At 34.3% G+C, this 23,686-nt stretch overlaps 1 protein-coding gene across 3 annotated transcripts in view; it reads left to right on the forward strand.

Moving 5' to 3' along the window:
- The window catches only part of Kcnt2 (potassium sodium-activated channel subfamily T member 2), a 345,424-nt gene that overhangs the window by 279,313 nt on the left and 42,425 nt on the right, over positions 1-23,686 (forward strand). For all 3 annotated transcript variants that reach the window (XM_028769952.1, XM_028769953.1, XM_028769954.1), the window contains 2 exons: positions 6,882-6,993; positions 23,090-23,191. In XM_028769952.1, coding sequence (XP_028625785.1) covers positions 6,882-6,993; positions 23,090-23,191 — 214 coding nt within the window. The remainder of the gene's footprint in view (positions 1-6,881; positions 6,994-23,089; positions 23,192-23,686) is intronic.

The raw sequence follows: 23,686 nt of genomic DNA on the forward strand, positions 1-23,686 counted from the left end.
AAGAAGTGTTGTTGATGTTGTTTACTAAAATTTAGCTGACAGAACTTGTAAGATAATGAACACTGTGAACATGTAAACGACTCATGGATCGATCATCTTTTTAAAATAGACCAAACCGTCCATTAGCAGGAGCAGGGCCCAGTGACCTTTACAGGCAAATGCATTTGACCTCTCAGTAGACTCAACCTTTGTTCTTGAGAAAGAGTAATGGAGTATGCACAGCTTATAGATTTATCAGACACCTAGGAAAAGTTGAGAATATACAAGTTGTTACCATTACAGTGATTAAGAAAAATAGTGTAGACATGGATGGAAGAATTTGTATGCTAATGAATTATTACTTAACTTCAGTCAGTTAAAAAATATTAAGCAATTATTTAAAAGTTTATCTATAGTGTTTATGCTTCACAATTATTAAAAACAACACAAAACTGTCAAGATGTGGGGGATGAGTCCTGGAATTTGATGGAGTTTTTTTCTTTTTCTGTTGAATATAACTTAGGGGACTATGGTGGCACAGAGTCAGTGTTTATCAAAGCCACTAATACTAGTGATTTCCAGGCCCTTTGTTTCTTAGGCTGGAAGCATGGATTTCATAAGCGGCTGCATCTTAGAAAGTAGCTCTACTATATAATATATACCTTAGAAAGAAAACTTAAAGGGAGATTTCATTGTAGACAGAAAGCAAGCAGACCTTGTATTGGGTCAGAGAGCAAGTGTGTTGGTGCTAATCATCTTTGTCTAGGTTTTAATGAAGATTACTGATCAGAGAAATGGGGATGTGAGCTGGTCAGACCATTATCCCAATCACAGATCACAATGAGACATGCAGTGCCTCTGGGAGGCTGGACTGGTGTTTCAGCACACATGTTCAAGAACTCATAATGTATTTAATCACAGCCACTAGGCAGATATGTTCAGCAGATTCTTGTATTAAAGGAGAAGGAAGTTATAGATAGGAAACCAGGACATAACCAAGTTTCTCTAAACATTGCATTTCTAGCCCCTGGGTAGGACAAAAATATCTTCAAAACCAATCGTATCCCTAACTTCTGACCTAGACAAAATTGCCTGTTTTTTAGGAATTATATTAGAACCCCCATAGCTCCTTGAAATTTTTCTTTCTTCTAATCTCATTTGACCTCACTAGGAAGGATATCTGCTTTGGTCTCATGTGTACAAAGATTTCCCCTTAAGTAATTCATAATTTGCCACAAATGAATGGAATCTAAGTGTGCAGAGGGGAGTGGAACACTTGAGGGACCTTTGCCTACTACAGAGAGCTTGGGGAACTAAGAGCATAAACTACTCAAGGAAATGGAGGAGAATAAAGAAGACCATTGTGCCATGATATGGTAATGCCCTTCACAATCCACCATAATTCAGGCTTTGTAGATGAGAGTATGTCAACAAGTAGATCTTTTAAGAAGGACAGAGAAACATAATTAAGTACAATATGGACACTGTTTATGGAGAAAAAGATTCGGACAGATTAGACCAATAAAGATTTTTGTGTTGTTAGGACGGTAACAGCATAAAAAGGAAAAGTGGAAAAAGAAACTTTTATTCCACTTTGAATTGGTCCAAGAAATCAGAATCCTTTTGAGGAAGGCAAGCATATGAATGTGGGAAACAATTCAACTCAAAATAATGTAAGAGTAAACATACGGATCACTTCACGTAATTTAAACAAGTATTAAAAATACTTATATAGTAAAAACATTTTGATGTTTATGTCATCTATGGTTTACAAGGATAAAAATTTCAAAATATGGAAAAATTTATATCTATCATCTTCTTTTTCCTAAGGAAGACTTGACATTTTTTATTACTTATGAAAAGTTAAGGTATATATTGTATTTATGTCAGTGCTAACACGCTTGCATTTTTAAGCTTTTTTTTCATTTATCTAAGTATGTTCATATGCTTGCAAATTTAACTTTTACACTCTATTTAAAAAATCATTTCTGGTCACCTTGACTGGACCTTTTATAGTATAACACTTTATTTCAAGAAATAATGTTTTAATTAAAATATTACTAAAAATGTTCCAGGATTGTTTACTATTCTCTTTGTTTTGCTCTGAAATAAATTTGGAAATGTAATGGAGCCAGAGCATGATCAGAGAGAGATTTAAATAAGTTCTAATTACATTAATGTAATTAATAAATCATTATTATACAATATTATTGTATAATGCAATATACAATTATACAATCATTGTATTATTATACAATGATACTATATTAAGTTAAAATAACACAGCAACATATTGGTGTTATTCTTAATGAAAATATATTATTGTTTCTGATCTTCTTTCCCACCTGCCCACTCTTTATTATAGTGGTATGAAGAGACATTTTTAAACTTGAACTCTGAAGAGTTAGCTAGATTCTGACAACTATGGCAATGCTACAGTAAACATGTTTTGTTTTTCTCTGCTTCAGTTTCTTCAGTAAAGTGCCATTGGAAGAGATTCCTAAAGGATATTTTCCTACTTGTGGTTTGAGGAGATAATGCAGCTAGTTCTCTTGATATGTAATAAAAGTTTGAAACTCCCAACAACAAAAGAACAAATTAGCAAGCAAGAGGATGTGATAATTTTATTTTATTTAAATTTATTTAAATAATATCATGTAAAATTAAATAATAAAACAGCAAGAATGTACAAAATAAAACGATTTATAATATTTATCAATTTCCATGTTGTTTAACTGTACTATTGTTGTCTGGGGAAAAGATGCTTATTATATAATATTATTTCTAAACTGCTTAGTATTCATTCACAATGTGTTTAGCAAATATTAAGGCAGAAAAATTGATATTAGGTATCAGCAATTATAAGAAATTTAATTAGATATATTAGTAAATAAATACATAAATAAGTCCTATAATTGAATACACATGTTTTTTATAGATATAAATGGCCCTATAATACTTTATTTCACAAGTATTACTTTTAAATTTTCACTAGATGGCAGGCTTAGCTAATGCATTATAACTTACTTTAAAATAATAAATTCATAAAATAATAAGTTCATTTATGTATAAGAGGCAAGGCACATACATCTTGTTGCAAATAAAATTTCAAGCATAAAAGCAACTCAAATATAATCAGGTCCTGCAATTTTAATTATTATCCACCCAATCATAGTATTTACCTCTTTTATTAACATATTTCTCTTATATCTAATCAATTATAGAATGAAGCCATGTACATATACATAAAATTCACACATCATTAGAAATTAAAAATTTTCCAAAAGATGAAATGCCTTTCTATTATTTAGAAGCTGTATTTGCCTCAGAAGTTATTCATGCACTGGTGTCTTGATATCTCTTCATAGAAGAGCAGTCCATTGCCACAATTTATCAATATTTTAACTAATATTCATAGGCTGATAATTACTTAGCAATACTCTCTCCAAAGTTATTTTGCAGAGGGATAAATCATGAGTATTTCACTTTTATACCACTTTGTATTTCTGAAGATCAGATATTTCTGATAATAGACTTTTGTCAAGTCTTTGTTAAATTAGATATTAGACATCAGCCATGTATTCTAAGACCAATGCAACAAGCCAAACATTCTGTATGCTAGTTAAGTGGTAGACTTAATATTTTGAAAAAAGAGTTTTTAATATGTGAAGCACCAGCATATTGATAGATACTCTTAATAATATATTTTGTCTTTGATCATATATGTTTCTTTCCCATGTGCCTACTCTTTATTATAGTAATAAGAGGAGGCATTTAGAGTATTAGCTAGATTCTGATACATATGGAAATACAGAAAACATATTTTGGTTTTCCGCATTTCAGTTTCGTCAGTAAAATGCCCATTGTAAGAGATTGCCCCAAAGGTTGGGGGTGGGTGGGTATTACAATTTAAGGAGATAATACAGCTAGTATTTTTGATTTGCAATAGAAGTTGGAAACTCACAACAGCCAAGCATCAAATATCAATCAAGAGGGTATGGTTTTGGTGTTTGACCAATAGCAGATTTGCTAAACCCACCAAGTGCATCCAGAATCACAAAGACAGCTACAAGACTAGTTCTATTGATCTGAGCTCATGAAATGTTTTGACACAGACCAGTGCAATTCTGCACACATTGAAAAAACAGAGTCAGACTAAACCAACTGCTGTATAGTCTTGCAAAAAGGAGGTACAGACAGAAGTAGCAATGAAGAAAGTTCAAATATTGAGTACAGCATTTAGTGCATAAAAATGTCACAAGAATTTGTATTAATTGAGTCACTTTAATGACATTACTTATTCACTTAAGTAATGATCTCACATTGCTTGATATTGATTAAGACATCCCATATGTTAAATATATTTAGTTATAATATTTTGTTCATTAAATTGATGACTCTGAAATTCAAATGATGATATGAGTTTAGGTAGTTGGCTAGTCCCAAAATCAACTGACTTTTTTTCCCCTTGAGGTTCCTCTTGTAATTTTTTTTAAAGAGCCTTTGCAATAAAGGGGTCTATATGACAGCAACCATTTGTGATTTGAAATGAAAACACAAAGATGCTGAAACTATCCCAATATTGTTTGTCATACACACATTATAAAACAGCTATAAAGTAAAGAGCAGAATCCTTTGTGTCTACTACCAAACCATCAACCCATCTACATGAAAAAAACTTCAGAAAATGTGTCACAAGTGATGTGTTAGTTAAGGAAGTATAATGAGATGTAATGAGATAGACAGTAGTAGGTCCTAAAAGGAACATCTAGACTGTCAGATATTGTTATTTCATAAAGCTAAATCCCCTGGGGTATATGGCAATAGAGTGTTTGAAAATCCAATGCCAGGGGCCTTAGGTAAGGATTTCCACTTCAAACCATTTAAGACTTCACATTTTAACTGGATTCTAGAGGATGTATAAAAAATAACCTTGATTTCAAGCTTGTAAAGATTGAGGAGAAAAGTAAACAGGAAAGCAACATCATCTTAGGCTCTGGAAAGATAAAAGCTAAAAGAGCACTAAGGCCTCTCTATAAGACATAGCAGCAACTTGGTTCAACAGACCTTCTAAATAATGAGGCTCCCTACCTCCCTCCTTTGCTCTGTCCCTTCCTCCTTCTCTCCCTCCCTCCCTTCCTTCTTCTCTTCTTCCCTGCATTCTTCTTGTCCTTCCCTCCCTCTCTTACTCCCCCACCCACAAAATAATAATAATAACAATAATAATAAATAAAAATGTTAAAATTCCTTAAATATACTATTTATTGTCTGCGGATTTGCTAAAGTTTTCACCAACCATCATAATCTTCAGAATGCACTTTCTTATATAACATTCAAAACAGTGGCATGTTACACAAATGAAATTAATATATATTGTAATGTTAAATGTCATAAAAGGGAATTATAATCAGGTCATAGTTTACTGGTACTATTTATGTTACCCTTCTTACGTGTTACTTAGACGAAGAAATAAGATCTGCCATCCAAACTAAGATAAAGACATCATACTTCCTACATTATAAAGCATGAATGACATCAAGGTTTTAGGTCCTCTTAGGTAAAGAACATGATGTACAGGTTTCCCTTAGATCTATGAAGGAACTATTCTGAAGAATAGTTTCAAGTATTAACATGAATGCTCAAGACAGCCCTTGGAAAGAGACCTGAGAGAAAGTCATCATGAATAGTTGTCCCATGCTGGGAACAAGACCCTGCAGGCTCCTCAAGTGATAGCTTTCCACCATTGCCTGGCAGGTGGAAGACATTTTACTTTAGCAACTTTCCATCAGTATCAGGAAATATTAGACCCCAGGAAATGTAAAACTCATCCTCAGCACTATGGCTCAGGGTTAGGGTTCCTCTTTTCAAACAAGTACATTCTTTTGTAGTGTGCTGTCAAGCTATCAGCTGCTGAAGCAAGAATACCCTCAGTGTTGGAGTTATGAAATGAGGGCAGAGCAGGAGTTTGATTTGGTTTATATCTCATGTATTTCATAAGTGCTAATCTTTTAATTTAGGGATTAGTTCAGTCTTCTAGTAGGCATTTTAAGTGGTCCTAGCTTAGTTTAACTTAAAAGACACTGTTTCTTGGAGGGAAAGGCATATTACCATAGAAAATATAGAAAATAACTACTGAAGGAACTCAAACAACTAGAATCAGAAAAGCTTCAAGTGATTAGATTAGATTAGACCAGGGCAACAGAAGCACATATACAATCATTTACTGTAACATCATGATGCACTTCTCCATGATGGTGAACAATCAGTAATGTTTATGAACCTGTGAAATTTTGAATGTATAAAATAAAGACAGAAGAAAAGAAAGTAGTGCAAAAAATATCTTTGCTTATTTTTAACAACATTATTAAACTTAGCTTCAATTCATTGGTGAGATTTACCTGAATTATAGTATTTTCTTATCTCAGAAGCTCATTGTACCAAGATTTGACCTTTACAAAAATTATACTATTATACTAGGCAGCCATAGCTTTAGAGAACTCATAGAAAGGACAAGAAAAGCATCAAGTAAATTTTTTAGCAGTCCAAATATCTGTATATTTTATTTTAATATCATCCACAAAGTAATCTTAATAACTTCTTAAATCAACTTTATGAGTTCCTCTTCGATGATGCTTCATAATTATGGAGATAAAATGTCTAATAAAAGGAAAATTGCTGAATTTATTTTTTCCTCACAGTACTAACATGTTGGTTAAAAAATATTGGGAAAAATAGTGTTTCATTTTTCTTGTATCTTACTGATAATTTTATGTGGCAGTGCCTGCTGTTGTAATTAGATATAGTTTTATACCTAAGGCTAACAATCACTCACTCATAAATATGTTATTATAAAAACATGCCACATTGGATTATTAGTGTGATGTATTTTTTCTTTAATTTAGGTTGTTTTCAAGTCTCAGTATTATCACTGAGCTTACTCACCCAGCAAATATGAGATTCATGCAATTCAGAGCCAAGGATTGTTACTCTCTTGCACTTTCAAAACTGGAAAAGGTAAGACCAATATTAAGAAAGTTTGCCCCTTTGGATTCAAAGAATTATGAATGATATAGCATTAAAAGAATCATAGGCTTTTGTTACTTCTTGCTACAGTCACATAACTGGCACAGCCTGAGAAAAAGCAGGGTTGTTGCTGACTTTGATGAGGGAGATACCACAGTAGACCTGTGGCAGGGCATCTGAGCACGAAAACCAAGAGCAAAACATACTACAGACTGGAAATCTGTAAGAATGTTTCAGTGAGGTTACCTAATTAAGGCCATGTGATGAGGATGCTAAATGAATCAACAATTTAACCAAGTCATGTTCTACAAAATGTTACAATTTGGATTTCCTTCTCAGTGACCAAACTGGGTGTGGTGTTCATGTCTTCTCTAATTTGGGGTAATGATAGACTAGTAGACAACTTCTCATAAGGGGAAGGTTTATGACTCAGTAATTCACATAGAGTGTAAACACCTACTCAGGAGGTGAAATAATACCTAATCAGCAGATGCTTCATGGTTCTGCAAATATCAGGGACAAAGAACAGAATTTCAGCTCATTCTGATATGATGAGCTGCCTCAAATGCAGATTTATAGCACAGTAGCCAAACTAACTAGAATAGCCTGCATTCTGATCACTAGACTTAGTAATGCAAATACATACACAAGAGATTACTTATGTGTTGTTTGAGGTAAGTAAAGGGCAGTTGAATAGAGTGAGATAAAATATCTGGCCTCAGTGATGAATTTCACCATTTTGACAGACACTGCCTGAACTTCTTGAAGATATGTGATGCTAAAGGGGTTTTGGTTCTCTCTGTATATTTCTATCTCCATAGCTAACACATATACTATGTTAGTCCACTCTAATGTTGCTTCTATGGGTTTAGGGGAATCATTGGCTTTCTCTAATTACTGACATGGACAATAACCTTGATATGGTTTTAAAAAGTCTTTCAATATTTTACAGATCTCAAATCAATGTCTTGTGGGAAACAGAGCCATGAGTATTCAGAAAATAACAACTTCCAGAATGCCATAACACTTTAATACAGTAAAGGTTTTTTAATGAGGGTTAAATGGACCTGGTTTCCATAAGCAAATCGGGTAGTTAGCAGTCTGGGTAGGATTGGTGATGACATGTATTTTACCAAAATCTTGACAAGTTAGGTGGGATGGAATAGTAATGAAGAAACCAGGTTCTGGGGTTGGACTGGTCCAACCTTCCACTGCTTCTCAGTAATGGATCCTGGATTAATTATTTCCTTCTAGCCTTGATATTCTTAGCTGGTAAATGGTGCTAAAAAATCAATAATGGCATGTAAAGGTACGGCTTATAATAAAGGTGAAGCAGCCCAATATTTTATTTAATAAGCATTTTAGTTATAGTAAAGGGATAAATTATATTTATTCATATTGTCACAAATAAGTATCCTAATCTCTATAATTACTTATATGTATAAACATTTGAAGAAGTTATTATGTTACTTAGCAAAAGGTCCAACTGGACACTCATGAAAATCCAACGTGTGAAATCCTATTTGGTTAAAAAGGAGATTTATTGTGGTGAGATTTATTGTCCAAGAGAAAGATCAGTACTGGAAACTTTATTAGGGTACTGAAGTTAGAGAAAGTGAAAAACCTGCTTGATGATTAGATTACAGAAAGCTGGCGTACTGAGGTCTTTGCAGAGTCATAGAGGGCTTTTCTGGTGAAGTATCACTTTCTATGTGTTGAATGTTGTTCTTGTACTGATACAGGGAGGGGAATTTGGTGCTCCTTCTTTGGGTTCTTAATCTTATTTGTAAAAACTTAAAAAGGACTCCAATGGAAGTTCAAGGGCAATGGTGCATGCCTTTAATCCCAGCACGTGGGAGGCAGAGGCAGGAGGATTTCTGAGTTCGAGGCCAGCCTGGTCTACAGAGTGAGTTCCAGGACAGCCAGGGCTACAAAGAGAAACCCTGTCTCAAAAAATAAAAAAAATAAAAAAAATAAAAAGATTTGTCCTGACAACTCTTTCTCTATGTATCAGTCTTTAAAAAAAAAAATTAAACATTTGTCTTATGTAGTAGCAGTAGTCATGATCATTTTTTGCGTGTGTGTGTGTGTGTGTGTGTGTCTGTGTCTGTGTCTGTGTGTGTACATGTATACCTGTAGGCATATATTGCTACCTGTGTAGCACACTGCACCTCTGCGGCACAGAAGGAAACGTTCCCTGTCATGTATCCCCTTCCATTGTGGGTTCCAAGGATCCAAGCTGGTTGTCAAGCTTCTCTAGAAAGCACTTTTACCCACTAAGCCACTGTGCCAGCCCTGGACACTGTTCTGAAAAACTCTCAGAAGAATTCACCTGGATGAATTGAGTAAATTACTTTTCTTTTCTTCTTTTTTTAATTCTCTCTTTTTTATTTATTTTTATTGGATATTTTATTTTTTTTATATTTCAAATGTTATCTCCTTTCCCAGTTTCCCTTCCAGAAACACCTGTCCTATACCCCTCCCCCTATTGTATGAGGGTGCTCCCCCACTCACCTACCTATTCCCGCCTCCCTGCCCTGGCATTCACCTACACTGGGTCATCAAGCCTTCACAGGAACAAGGGCCTCTCCTTCCATTGATGCCTTCAAGCCCATCCTCTGTTATATATGTGCCATGGGTCCCTCCATGTGTACTCTTTGGATGGTGGTTTAGTACTAAGGGACAGAGCAAGAGAAGGCCAGAAAGGCCTGCCTGTTTTTGAGGCTTTATCAAATGCAAAGATGACAAGTGCATGTCTTGAGCTCTGTCATTGCAGTAGCACATCATCACAATAGCACTTTCAGGTTCAAAATGGAAAAATAGCTAAAAGCAGTATCACTGGACCCCAGAAACTTTCCACCTGTTATTTTGAAGCTGTGCCACCAAAAATTTCTTGATGATCACATAATGCAGTTGCTAGGCCTTGTCTTCTATTCCCTGAAGCTCACCTCAAGCTTCTTCCCATACTACATTATTCATATCAGCACAGTCGATATTTCTCTAAGATTATATAACTTACTCCTTAGGGCAGCTGAAAAAATTCAAAGAATTTTCAGACTATAGCTTCCTCCCTGAAACTTAATAAACTCATGCATTTTTTCTGACTGTTTTTTACAGCCAGGCCTGTTCTCATAATTCCTTCCTGAATGTAGATTTTTGTCTTTTCTACTTGCCTCTTCAATCCATGTTTTTGTCTAGTGTTCGCAGTAGTTGATTTCAGGTTATTGAGATAGTAATTTTGAATCAGGCTTTGTTCTTTAAATCAGTCCTCGCATTTCTCCATTTGTCTGTCTCCTATTCTGTCAACTTCAGAAGTAAACTACATTAAATAACACTATTCCTAAAGTCAGTGGTAACCAATTAGAGTTTTCCATAAACCAGTATTGGGACTGGGATATACTCCTCGCATTCACATGCCATTGGTTTAATCAAACACATAGTGATGTCTAATGAGAATTTGAGAAATGCAATCTATATATGAAAAAACTGGCCAGTAATAAACTGGACAGTCAGTGTGCTTCGGTCAAACGCAACATGTCTGCCTAATAGGTATTTTCTTCAAACATAAGCATCTTTCTAAAATACATTCTTCATATAGTGATTAATTTGCATTTTCAATTAATTTGGCTCATTGTTTTGGTTTGCTGAATCAAATTATCTTTCTCAGATTTTTCCTGTAGAAAACAGTACACAGTCTATTTCATGATGCTACACAGCAAGTGTCACAACAGAAATAGTTTAAGAGATAGGCAGACAAGGAGCAGGTGAGAAGAAGTAAAGAAACAGGACAGCAAGGCAGCAGAAGTACTTTTGCTCTATAGGATATATCTTATATTGATGTCACAAACAGAAACACACACAGATAAATACACACACAGATAAATACACACACACTCACACACACACACACACACCATACACAGGAACACAAACATCATACAGGCACACATTCAAACACACACACACACACACACATACATACCATTTGTTTATGTGACATATGAGCTATTTTCTTCACAACTGCTTTCTTTAAAGTTGCTTCAAAATTAAACCGCTCACCAATGATAACACAGTCAAACTTTACCATCATTTTAATTATACAGTGTGTGAGATGCAGAGTGTTAGATATGGATTAATGGAAACAATGTGTAATAAAGAAACTAACCTCTACATGAACAGACTGTTCTTTCATAAACATATTGAAGGACAATAGTCTCCCCACATAAGAAGAAACAGCAGAGAATTGATATCATAATGGAAAGAGTCACATACAAAATTCCGTAGTTACTGGAGAGTCAAAGAAGGCTGGAGGGAATTTAATAATAACTAGGGATGAGTTGTTTAAGAACAATAGAAAAAAATGTTAAAATTCTGTTTTTCACGTTTACTATAAAAAGCAATGAGAAATAATCTTAAATCATACTTAAATTAGAGTTAAAGAGAATGAATATTTATTGGATAGCCACTGTGGGTACACAAAATGCCTTGCCAAATATTGGCAGTTTTAAAATTGAATGAAACACTTGGAGATTATAATATGATGGGTAACACAGATGTATAAAACTCATAAGAGAATATTACTTGACTTTGTATTTTTCTGTACAGACAACTAACTTGAATACATTTTATTAAAATTTCAGGAATTATACTTGCTAAGTTGAATGGTTGTACTAAATGCCAATACTGGGTTGGATTCATTACTAAAGATTCATGTAGTTCTTAAAAATCCTATTTATTCTTTTTTTATGCAATTTTCAAATGAATTTGAAGAGAATACAATTTTTTATTTCATTACAAAAGGTGATAAACGTAATTTATGTGAATAATAACTCTAATATGTTAATTAGGTTTTAAAGCAACAGATCTAGTATTTTCATATTGGGACACTAAGTGGGCTGTAAGCAGCCCTAAGGTTTAATCTGCATTGACAATAGTGTGAATACTTGCTCTGGAAAATTCCACAGAGTTGCCATGTTTTTAACTGTCATGAAGATGAATACATATTTCCACATACTAAAGCTAGTAATATTGTGATACCAAATGTAGTGAAGTTATGTATTAATGTGACAGTATTGCAATTTAAAATACATATTAAATATTAACTAAATATAGTTTATATTTTTAAAGCAGAGTAACTTGAAAAATCTTTTATAGATCATTTAAAAAGAACAATATGTTTTATATTTGGCAAAGAGTCATTCATATTTACTCCTATTAGTCTTTCAATGTGTAATACACTTTGGTAGTCCATTTTGGTTTAAAATTTTAATAAAACCTTTATATCTTTTATCTTCTAAGAATTTGGATGTTAAATATTATCTGTAAACCTGACAGGCCTGATGACATGCATTTGGTTCCAAGTACCTATGTAAAGATGAAAAGGGGAAACCCATTCAACAAAATTATCCTCTGACCTCCATTTGCACTAGGAGACACTCATGGACACAATCACCACCACCCACTACTCTCGTTTTGCAATCATGAATACTATATTTGATTCTATCACATTGCTTAATTAATGCTAGTTCATTTGCCAAATAGTTTCCAAATATTCAATGTAAGATGATCTCTTGCTTTCCCTTCAATTGTCTTTCTTCACTAAAAACCATTTATTTACTTACACTGATGTTATAATTAAAATGAGTTATGTTATTGCACTAATTCTTATGTCAATATTACTTCAACTGTTCCTGTTTCTCCCAGTGGGAATTATAAACTTTGTCTTTAAAAATTCAAATGTTCTCACTCATGAGCTCCTCTCTGTGGTGCAACTATTCTTTCTAAATTGTTTTCTTTCAGGCTTCCTGATGTTTTAAGTTTTTAGTTCTTTTATGAATTACAACTTTTTAATATCAATACATAGTGTATTGGTAGATATGTATTGTTCCATAAAACATATTAACTTTTAAATCTTATTTATTTATTCTTCTCTTACATATTACATCCCTACCCCAGTTTTCCCTCCTTCATATCTTTCCTTTCCTACCCTTCAACCTTCTCTATGTCCCAGACCCACTCTTCCTGTATTTCATTTCTGAAAATGGCAGGCCTCCCTGGGATATCAACCAAACATGGCATATCAACTTACAATAGAACGAGGCACAGCAACTATATTAAGGCTGGACTAGTCCTCCCAATAGGAGGAAAATGGTCTTAAAATCAGTTAAAAGAGTCAGAGATAACACCTGCTCCCACTGTTGTGGTACTACAAGAACAAAAAGATGCACAACCATAACACATACACAGAGGACCTAGGTCAAACACATCTACAGGACCCTGATTGTTCATTTAGTTTCTGTGATCTCCTATGAGCTAGTTAATTCTGTGGCCCATTTTCTTGTGGTGTCCTTGATCCCTCTAGCTCTTAAAATTCTTCTTCCCCCTACTCAGCAGGATTCCCTGAAATTCCCAATGTTTGCTGTGAGTCTCTGCATCTGTTCCCATCAGTTGTGTGATAAAGCCTTTCTGATGACAATTACACTAGGTTCCTGTCTTATCATCAGAGTGTCATTAGGAATCAATTCATTGACTTTTGTTGTTGTCTTTGCTGGTTATATTTGATTCTATCCTAAGTCTCTGGTTCCTGGTCTTTTAGGCAGTGTCAAGAATGGACTCCCTCTCATGACATGGGTCTCAAGTTACATCAGTCACTGGTTGGCGACTCCCACAAATTCTGTGGGAACCTTTACCCCAGTACATGTTGCCAGAAGGACAATTTGTAGGGCCAAGGTTTTATGTCTAGGTTTGTATCCCAATCGCTTCACTGGAAGACTTGCCTGTATACAGAAGAAGGTGCCTTCAAGCTCCATATTCCCCATTACTTAGATTCTTAGCTAAAGTCATCCTCCTGGATTTCTGGTAGTTCCTATTGTATTAGATTTCTACCTTACCAGGAAATACTCCACCAGTTCCACTCATCTCTCCCAGTACTCTCTAATCCCACCTCCCTGTGATTCCTCTGTTCCCATCTGCACTTGCCCCCAGTCTCCTTCCAAGCTCTATTCTATTTCCCTTACCCAGGAATTCTTTTCCTCCTTCAGCCCTCCCTGTTACTTAGCCTCTCTGTGTCTGTGGATTGTAGCATGGTTATCCTTTACTTTAGAGCTAATATTTATTTACAAGAGAAAACACACCATGTTTGTCTTTCTGTGTCTGCAGATGAATATTTTCTTAGTTGCATTCATTTGCCTGCAAATTTCATGATTCTATTTATTGTGGTTGTTGTTATTATTTTATTTATTTACATGTCACATGTTGTCCTGCTTCCTAGTCTCCTCCCCTTAAACCACCCATCCCATCCCCTCTCCTTTTTGCCTCTAAGAGAGTACCCCCTCTTCATGTTATTTTAATAAAGTAACAGTTGAGAAATACTCCATTGCTTAAACGTACCATATTTTTCTTATTCATTCTTTGGCTGAGGGATATCTATGTTGTTTCTAGTTTCTGGTATGAACATACTTAACCAAGTGTCCTTATGGCAGGATAGAGCATCCTTTGGGAATATACCAAGGAGTGGTGTAAATAGAGTAACTATCGGAGAAACAACCATATTGACTTCCAAAGTGTCTGTACAAGTTTTCACTCCCACTACCAATGGAAATGAGTTCTTTTGGTTTAACTTTCTCCCCAGCATGAATTCTTACTGGTGTTTTGTTCTTAGCCATTGTGACAGGAATAATATGGACTCTCATTGTAATTCTGATTTCACTTCCCTGATGGCTAAGGGTGTTGAATATTTCTTTTGATGTTTCTTGCCCATTTGAGATTCCTCTATTTATGATTCTTTGTGAAGATCTGAACCCCATTTTAATTGAATTTTTTTTTGGTTTGTTGATGTCTACTTCTTGAGTTCTTTATTTATGTTGGATATTACCTTTCTGTCAGATGTGGAGCTGGTGAAAAGTTTTCCCTATTCTGCGAATTTCTGATTTTCCTATTGACTACAAAACTTTACAGTTTCATGATGTCTCATTTATTAATTGATGATCTTAGTACTTGTGCTATGGTGTTCTCAGGAAGCTGTCTCCTGTGCCAAAGGGTTCAAAAGTATTTCCCACTTTCTCATCTATCAAATTCAGAGTATCTGGTTTTATGTTGAGATATTTGGTCCACTTGAACTTGTGTTTTGTAAAGAGTGATAGATATGAATTCTTCTACCAGCAGACATCCAATTAGACCAGCACCATTTAGTAACGATGTGTTCTTTTTTTTTCAATTATTTAATTCTGGCTTCTTTACCAAAAAGATCAGGTGTCAATATATGTGTGGATTTATATCTGATTATTTGATTTGACTTGATTCAGTTCATCAACCTGTCTATATTTATGTCACTATCATGTAGCTTTTATTACTACAGCTCTTTATACAGTTTGAAATCAAGTATAGTAATGCATCCCAAAGATCTTTTATTATATAGGATTGTTGTAGCTATCCTGGGTTTTATTTTTCCAAATGAAGTGTATTATTGTTCAAGGTCTGTAAGAAATTGTGTTGGAATTTTTGTGGGAATTGTGTTTAATCTAAGATAGCCATTTTTTTTACTATGTTAATCCTACTGATTCATGACCATGGAAGATCTTTCTATCTACTGATGTTTTCTTCAATTTCTTTCTTCAATGACTTGAAGGTATTTCCATATAAGTCTTTTTCTTGCTTGGTTAGAGTTACAACAAAATATTTTGTATTACTTGTATCTATTGTGATGGGTAGTGTTTCCGTAATTTAATTTTCAGCCCACCTGTCATTTATAGATAGGAGGCCAACTGATTTTATTAGGTTTATCTTGTATCCACCCGCTTCACTGGAGGTGTTTATCAGGTATAGGTGTTCCTCAAGGGATATTTTAGAGTCGCTTACATATACTATTATATCATCTGCAAATAAGATACATTGAGTTATTTCTTTCTGTGGTGGCTTAAATAGAAATGGCCCATAGAGAGTGACACTATTAGGAGGTGTGGCCTTATTGAAGTAAGGTACAGCCTTACTGGAGGAAGTAATTCACTTTGGGGTTGAGCTGGTGCTAATTTGCCAATTTGCCATCTGCTGGAGCAAGAGGCTTCTGCCAGAGGTGCTGACTATAACAGGTTTTTTTTTCATATTAATCTCTCTTCATAGCATATATTCTCATCAGGATTGAGTCAATTTTTGAAGACTGTATTTGCTGATATTTTTAAAGCCAGTAGGATCGAAAACACTGCAGCAAAGTGTTTAGTTCATTTTTACTTAAAAAAGTGAATAACGTAAAGGGAGCAAATGATGAATGCTGAACTATTCACACTTAGCAGAAAAGCATTCCTGTGGAGACATTTCAGAGTTAGCGAGCACCAGAACATCTAAATTAATAGAGCTTTTGGTTAGCTGTGGAAAGCAGTGCATTATGTAAGACAAGAGTATTCTCCATGGTGTGCTAGAATCCATAAAAGGAATATATTTTCAGGGTTTAACCAAATAATTACATAACTCTTCAGTAGCTCTCACTGAAGAAACCTACTCAGACAACCTGGAAAGGCCATTGGATGCAGACATTGGTGACCCAACCTCTGACTTCTTAATTTTCTACATGGAAGAAAAAAGATGCATCATGCCTAAGGGCATGGGAAAGATGGTTCCATGAGATTCACGGTTTTATGTAATTGCTGTGGCAATTCTGTACTTATTAAAAGGGGACATGGTGGTGTAAATGAGTATTATAAATGATTTCAGTTATTCATAAAGAAATAAAGAAGGTCTGGCAGGGTGATTATGATGATGGAACTTGAGAATTCTGAGCAAGAAATGACTTTGTTAAAGTACATATTCAATTATTTTAAATAATATCAATATTGTAGAATGTATTATATAGGTAGTACTTTGTGAGGTATATGGTACATATGAAGATATATGTGTATATTTGAATCATGGGTATTAATGTGCATAGATACATGTCTTAGTTTATGTTTCCATTACTGTGATGAGACACTATGACCAAGGCAACTCTTATAATGGATATCATTGAATTGGAGCTGATGTACAGTTTCTGGGGTTCAGTCCATTATCACCAATGCACTAGAGAACCTGAAAGTTCTACATCTTGTTCCAAAGACACCTAGGAGAAGAATGCTGTTTTCCAAACAGCTAGGAGGAGGGTCTCAAAGTCCACCACCAGAGTAGCACACTTCCTCCAACATGGCTGCACCTACTCCAACAAGGCCACACCTCCCAAAGGTGCCACTCTCTGGGTTCAATATATTCAAATCACCACAACATGTATGTACATGCATGACTGGAAGTCAGAGTATAATGTGTGATAGACAGTTCTTTTCTTACATCATTGCAATCTCAGGGATTGAATTTGGGTCATCAATTTTCATGGCAAGTGCTTGCTTCAATTTGCTGAACTATTTCTACAACCAAAGAAGTAGAATGTTAAAAAAGAAGGTAGTTTTAAGGAGACACAGTTTAACCAAAATATTTATCTTGAACTTCATAAACAAATGTCTGTGAGGTGACTGGTTAAAGAAATGAATGTGGAGTCAAAGAGCCATCTAGAATGAGATAGTAATGTCAAAAACTAGGCAGATTACTACAATTTCAATGTTTGGGGGCAAATAAGTTAAGAGATGTTGTGTAGGTAAATATTAAGAAAAGACATTAGAGGTAGGGACTCTGTTGTCAGATGTCAGAGAGGAAATGAAGCCATGTAAAAGAATTGTATTTCAGAGAAGGGACAGAAGCCAATAATTTGTTCCAATGAGGCTTGATTTATTTTGCCTCCTACACTGTTCTATTGCATCCAAAAAAATGTCATCTCTTTCCATATGGTATTGGATTGCCACATAGCAAACAAAGTGTCTGCCAGAGTGAAATTTCTTATTCCAAGAAAAGCATTTAATGTGATCACAAATATACTCAAAATACAGGTATGAGCAAATGCATTAAATCACCTTAAATCTTTAAGCAATGATTTAAGTATCACATAATTCTTTTTAGTGCTTTAGATAAATGCTTATCAAGAAAATAAGTCTTTAATAAATGTTGACTTGAATACAAAATTCTGTTTGGAAAGAAAAATTTCTGCTTACTGTGAGAAGGAACTGAAGGCCTTGTGGAAAATAGATAAGTACTCTACTTATGACCTGTATACTTATATCTATGAGTATATATTTTGTTTTTTTAATGTTGTAATGAGAATAGCATTAGATCACTTATCCCCTTTACTCCCTCCTTCTATCCCTTTTCATATTCCTTTCCATGCCCCTCCAACTCTGAAACTAACAGTCCTTTTTAGCTTTATTATTATTATTATTACATAAGTACATACACATATGCATAGTATACAAAAATATGGAGGCCATTTTAGTTATTCAAATTTTTGGTAACTATATGGCTTCAAGATGAACACTCCCTATTGCCAAAAAATAAAGGGTAATTCTTCCCCTTTCAACAGTTGTCAGTTAACTGTAACTCTTTGTCTAGGGGTGGCAGCCTGTGAAATGGTCCCCCTTCCACAGTTGCATATCTATTGATATTGGCATTGTTTTGTTCTTGTTTATACTATTATTTCTAAAAGAGACAGTTTCACAGCAGACTTCCTGGTATTCTACCTCTTACAGTCATTCCTACAGTGCTTTTGTGCTGTTCCCAGAAAAATAGATGTGAGATCATTGATGTGGGTATATCTGTTGAGGTTGATATTAGTGGGATCCATTGATCTCTACATTGTGATTTACTCTGGTGGTCTCTATTTTCTGCATGGAAGCCTCTTTCATGAGGGGTTTGTAGATGCATTTATTAGTCAAAGGAGACTTTTAAGTAAAGCAGGGTTGAGGTTCAAAAATCTGGAGCTAAGCTAAGGAAAGTTAGTTCATGGAACATAGTTCCATTTTTAGGAGGATTACAATGTCTGCATGTGCTAGAATCAAAAGAAGGAATAATTAGTACAAAATAAAATATTGTGGAGAAATTTTAATCCAGCAAAATGGTTGTTCTTGTAGGGGATCACATCCATAGACTGTCTAGGTCTATGTGATCCACTGGAATGTAGACATGCTTTAGATTATAGAATGATCTGCCTGAATACAGACAAACCCTTAATACATACCTTTAATCTTTAAAAATGATTAAATGAAGGTAAGCTTAGTTTGTAGAAGGAACCTACAATGTTTGAAAGTAACCTCTAATTGAGGATCAGACAAAGTGATGAATCAGAGGAAGATCTAAAATAATGAGTCAGAAATAGGATATGCCCAACTCTCATGAACATAAGGGAAAGAAAGGCTACTTAAGAGCAGCACAGGGAGAAAAAGAATATGCATATGTGTACAGTTTTTACAGAAACAAGTTGGAGGAAGGACAAGCTAGACACAGGTAAACACAGAACTGGTGAGAGAATGAGGAGGCAGATTAGAACACATTGCCAAAGCAATTAATTGAGAAGCTGAGAGAAGCCAGACTGTATCAGTCAGCTTGGAAGATTAGATTGTATGGAGGTTACATAATTGTAGACCTAGGAATAGGGATACTTAGAATGGAGAAAGAAATGCTATGATCTCAATCCAAGCCATGTATTCGAACAGCTTGGGTACAACTTTCATCTCATCATTCCATCTGAGGATATAAAAACAATATTTACATCTGGCACCCATCTGAGAAAATAAAAACATCCTTTACAAAATGCAAAAACAAACAACACTAAAGAAAGTTTAAGTTGCAAAATAAAAATTGACAGGATACTCTTTCATATCTTCAGACTCCCATTAAGTAACTCCAGTGAGACAAGAGAGGTATTGAATATTCTTCCATTTCTTTTCTTTTTATTTCTTACTTATAGCATATGAATGTTAGTACCCTCAATAAGTTTTGATGTATGCAGTTACTAAAAATTGAACAGCGTATGTGCTCAAATAAATGTTCATTGCCCATCTGTAGACCTCATGGTATTTTTGACATGTTTGTAAATAGCAGGAAGCAAATGCATGGTCTGTACTCTCATAGGACACAGAGTGTACTGGAGATATATAATCAATAAACAGCTTTCTAAGGAGTTATAGATTACAACTGTGTAATACAAGTTGTTGAAGATCATATTCAAGAGTAATTGAAGATCACATTCAAGAGTAACGGGGTGGGTTTGAGTAAGGGGACCTGTTCTAAGGTGGCAGGCCTCTGTGGGAAAGAAATAGTTTTATTACAATAACAATGAAACAAGTGCAGTAAAATGATGGGAAGGAACATTACAGGAAGAACATATGAATTCTCTAAGCATATAAAAATTTAAACATATTAAAAGAATGATGATAGACTATAATATTTTCTAAGTGGTTACTATATGTAATATGTACAGATACTTTGTTTATTGCAATCACAATGGGAAATGGAATAAAATAGAAGGGACAGTTGTGAAATATGCATTATCAAAAGCAATGTACTTCTGTCTTAGGTTGATAAGGCTCTGTGCAGAATCTTCCCCTTGCTCGGCTTGCCAGCCTTTTAATTTAATAACTTTGGGGATTCATTTTCAGTTTCAAGCCATGTACTTTGGCTTCCAACCTGTAAAATCTTCGAGGTCATACAATGACTAAGGAAAATCACTTGACTCGAACCTTGTATATTTCTGTCAATCACTAAACCATGCCACTATGCACTATCTGCTTGTCATTTTAACAAATGGAAATATCAACCAATCTTAAAGTTTGGAGAAGTGTTTTAAATGATGTTCTTGACCTGGGAAATCATGTGAAAGTAGGTATTTATAGGTATTTCATTTAAAAAAAAAGGTAGAAGAGATTCCTTGGGTTTAGAAATATTTAACTCTATCAGAAAATACACAAACAGGTTAAACCTGTGTGAACAAATCACAATATATTGAAGAATATCCACACTGATCCACTAAGCTCATGAGAGATTTCAGTTGATTTGAAAATACATTCCAAAGATTAAAACATTTCTGATTCTGTAAATAAAAATCTTTTCTTAATCACAAAAATTTTGGTTTTCTATTCTCCAGGCATGTCTAGAAAAGTCTAATCACAGGGTAAATGGACTCAATTTATAAACAGAAATGGAGTTGCCAGGAAGGACATTAATTAGCAGTGAGGCTGTCTTGGAGTAACAAAAATTTGTGGTTAGAATATGTTAGGTTTGCATGTTATAGCAGTAGACTTTAGCAGAAGAAATAAAAGAGCACTGTACTAATACTAGATTTGGGAAATTCAGTAGACCAACAGGTTATGGAGAGAGTCACAACAATCTTTCTTTGATAAATTAGGCATCTTTGATTAGAATTTACTAACTAGGTAGATATTCTGAGTTCAAATTTACAAAGAGGTATTCAGGTTAAAACTTGTGAATGAATTTAAGGTTGGACATAAAAGTAAACACAGGGACCTTCATTAAAAATCCCACATGATAAAGTTAAGATTCTAAGTTCAATTATTACATGAAAAGAAGGACATAGGAAGCAATCTGGGATGGAATCATGTTCTTTAATCACATACCTTTTAATAAACTTTCCAATGTGTTTCTGATGTCACTGTGAACAGCAATGCTACAAAAATGGAGGTACAAATATCACTTTGGTATGTTCACTTAATGTCATTTGTATATGAGGCATGGCATAGAAGCACCTTAATGAAATTATATTTTTGGTTTATGAAAAACCAAAATGCTGATTCCAATAGTGGTTGTAGCAGTTAATGTCTAATGGATGCAGGCTCCATTCTAGATATCCTTGTATTTGTTTTGTGGTTATGGACATTCAGAACAGCCTCTCACTCAATCTTAAAAGACAAAGGAAACTAAAGGAAACTCGGGTCTCTTTTTTTAAGGTCCCAAAATTTGCTTAATTAAAATAGGGCCTTCAATTTCTTCAAGAAGTAGATTTTTATTTGCATAACTGTTTTAGTCTGTCCTAGTAAAGCTTTCTGAGAAGAAATAACATTTTTTGAAGTTAGTATCCAGTAAGTACAAGCTTAACTTTCTTTCTTAAGATGCTTATTTCAAATGTTAATACATGAAACATTTGCAGTCTTCATTTCTGCATCTTAATAAGAAGAGAATAGAGGTTTGTTTTGTTTTGATGTAAAGGCTCCTGTAAAATGTAATGACCTCAAACTTAAGCTTTCTATGTTTGTACCACGGCATCCAAATAACAGTAGAATTATGTATAAGGAAACTTCTGTGCATTGTAATATACATGCATACTTACATACACATTACTATTCTTTTGAAAACATAAAAGATCTTCTCTGTTATTAAGTGTGTGTTTGAGAGAAGGTGAGACAGATGGAGAAGTAAACTAAAATGATGGCGTGTGATATAAATATTCACATCAGAGCAGCTACTCTAATATTGCTACTTTAAAATATGGCCAATATATCATGTCCCGTAAACCATAGATTGAAGAGCTTAGATGTATGTTTATTTCAGTCATAGATGATTGGGAATCTCAGTTTAAGGTGCTTACTTGTGACATGAAGAGTGGTGGAAGGCACACATTTTAGTTCAAAGCTTGCACATGGTTGAAGAACTTTGGCTCTTAGGGCACTGATCATGAAACTCTGACTGATAAGATGAAATTAGTTCCTCAGAACTTGACCCTGCAGTGTGATAACCTTGGCAGTTTGGACCACAACACATCGATCTGGGGCAACATGACCATTCTAGGCTAGGCTCTTACATGTGTAAAGTTTTTCTCATATATGATGATATTTAAAGGCAAATCTTAGTAGCATGATATGTTATGTAGCTTCAGCAAGTGTTCAGGTTTAACTCAGCTACTTTTATTATTTGTTTTATTATGTCATCTATTACAGTAACAATAAGTATTTACACATGAGAAAGTTAAAATTCTGAATTATGAAATGTTCCAACAGATTTGGAAAAGTTGTTAATAAAAATTAAAGAGATGTTTACAATTTTAGTTTTAAGCACATACATGGACATACACTTGCAAGAACATATACAATGTCAATTTTAAACAAAGATGGGTGCATTTATTGTTAATATGTAATATTATTATCTTTTTTACATAAATGCTAAGAAAATTTGCCACAAAGCAATGCATAAAATATAAATTCTCACAGCTTCTTCCTCTGATTCTGAACAGAAAGAGAGAGAACGAGGTTCTAACCTGGCCTTTATGTTTCGACTGCCTTTTGCTGCAGGAAGAGTATTCAGCATCAGTATGTTGGACACACTTCTTTATCAGGTATGCAAGCAATCTCTCTCTCTTTGAAATGGATATTTTATATTTCACCTAGATCTTAAGTAAAAATATGTGTTAGTGATTTTTCAACCTCTTACCTTAAAAATTGATTTGAAGTAGTTCAATATTTTATATATTTAATTATCTAAATGATGATATCAAATATTTTATTCAGAAATATATTTTCAAATTTGCTCTGATATCAAATGCTCAGAAATGAAAACGTACATACAAGTAAGATTATATGGACTAATCTGGTTGTATTTAAAAATATGTATCATATACATATACACATATAAAAACCATAAATTTGAAAGATAGCAAGGAGGGTATTTGGGAAGGTTTGAAGGAAAGAAAGTAAAGGAATAAATAAATGATGTAATTATATTAAAATCTCAAAAGTAATTGGAGTAATTTAAAAAATATTAAGTACGATTATTAAGTAAGTACAAGAGAGAGAAGGAGGGAGGGAGGGAGGGAGGGAGAGAGAGAGAGAGA

Source organism: Grammomys surdaster, unplaced genomic scaffold (genome assembly GCF_004785775.1).
Source record: "Grammomys surdaster isolate TR1022 unplaced genomic scaffold, NIH_TR_1.0 196, whole genome shotgun sequence".
Taxonomy (NCBI): Eukaryota; Metazoa; Chordata; class Mammalia; order Rodentia; family Muridae; genus Grammomys; species Grammomys surdaster.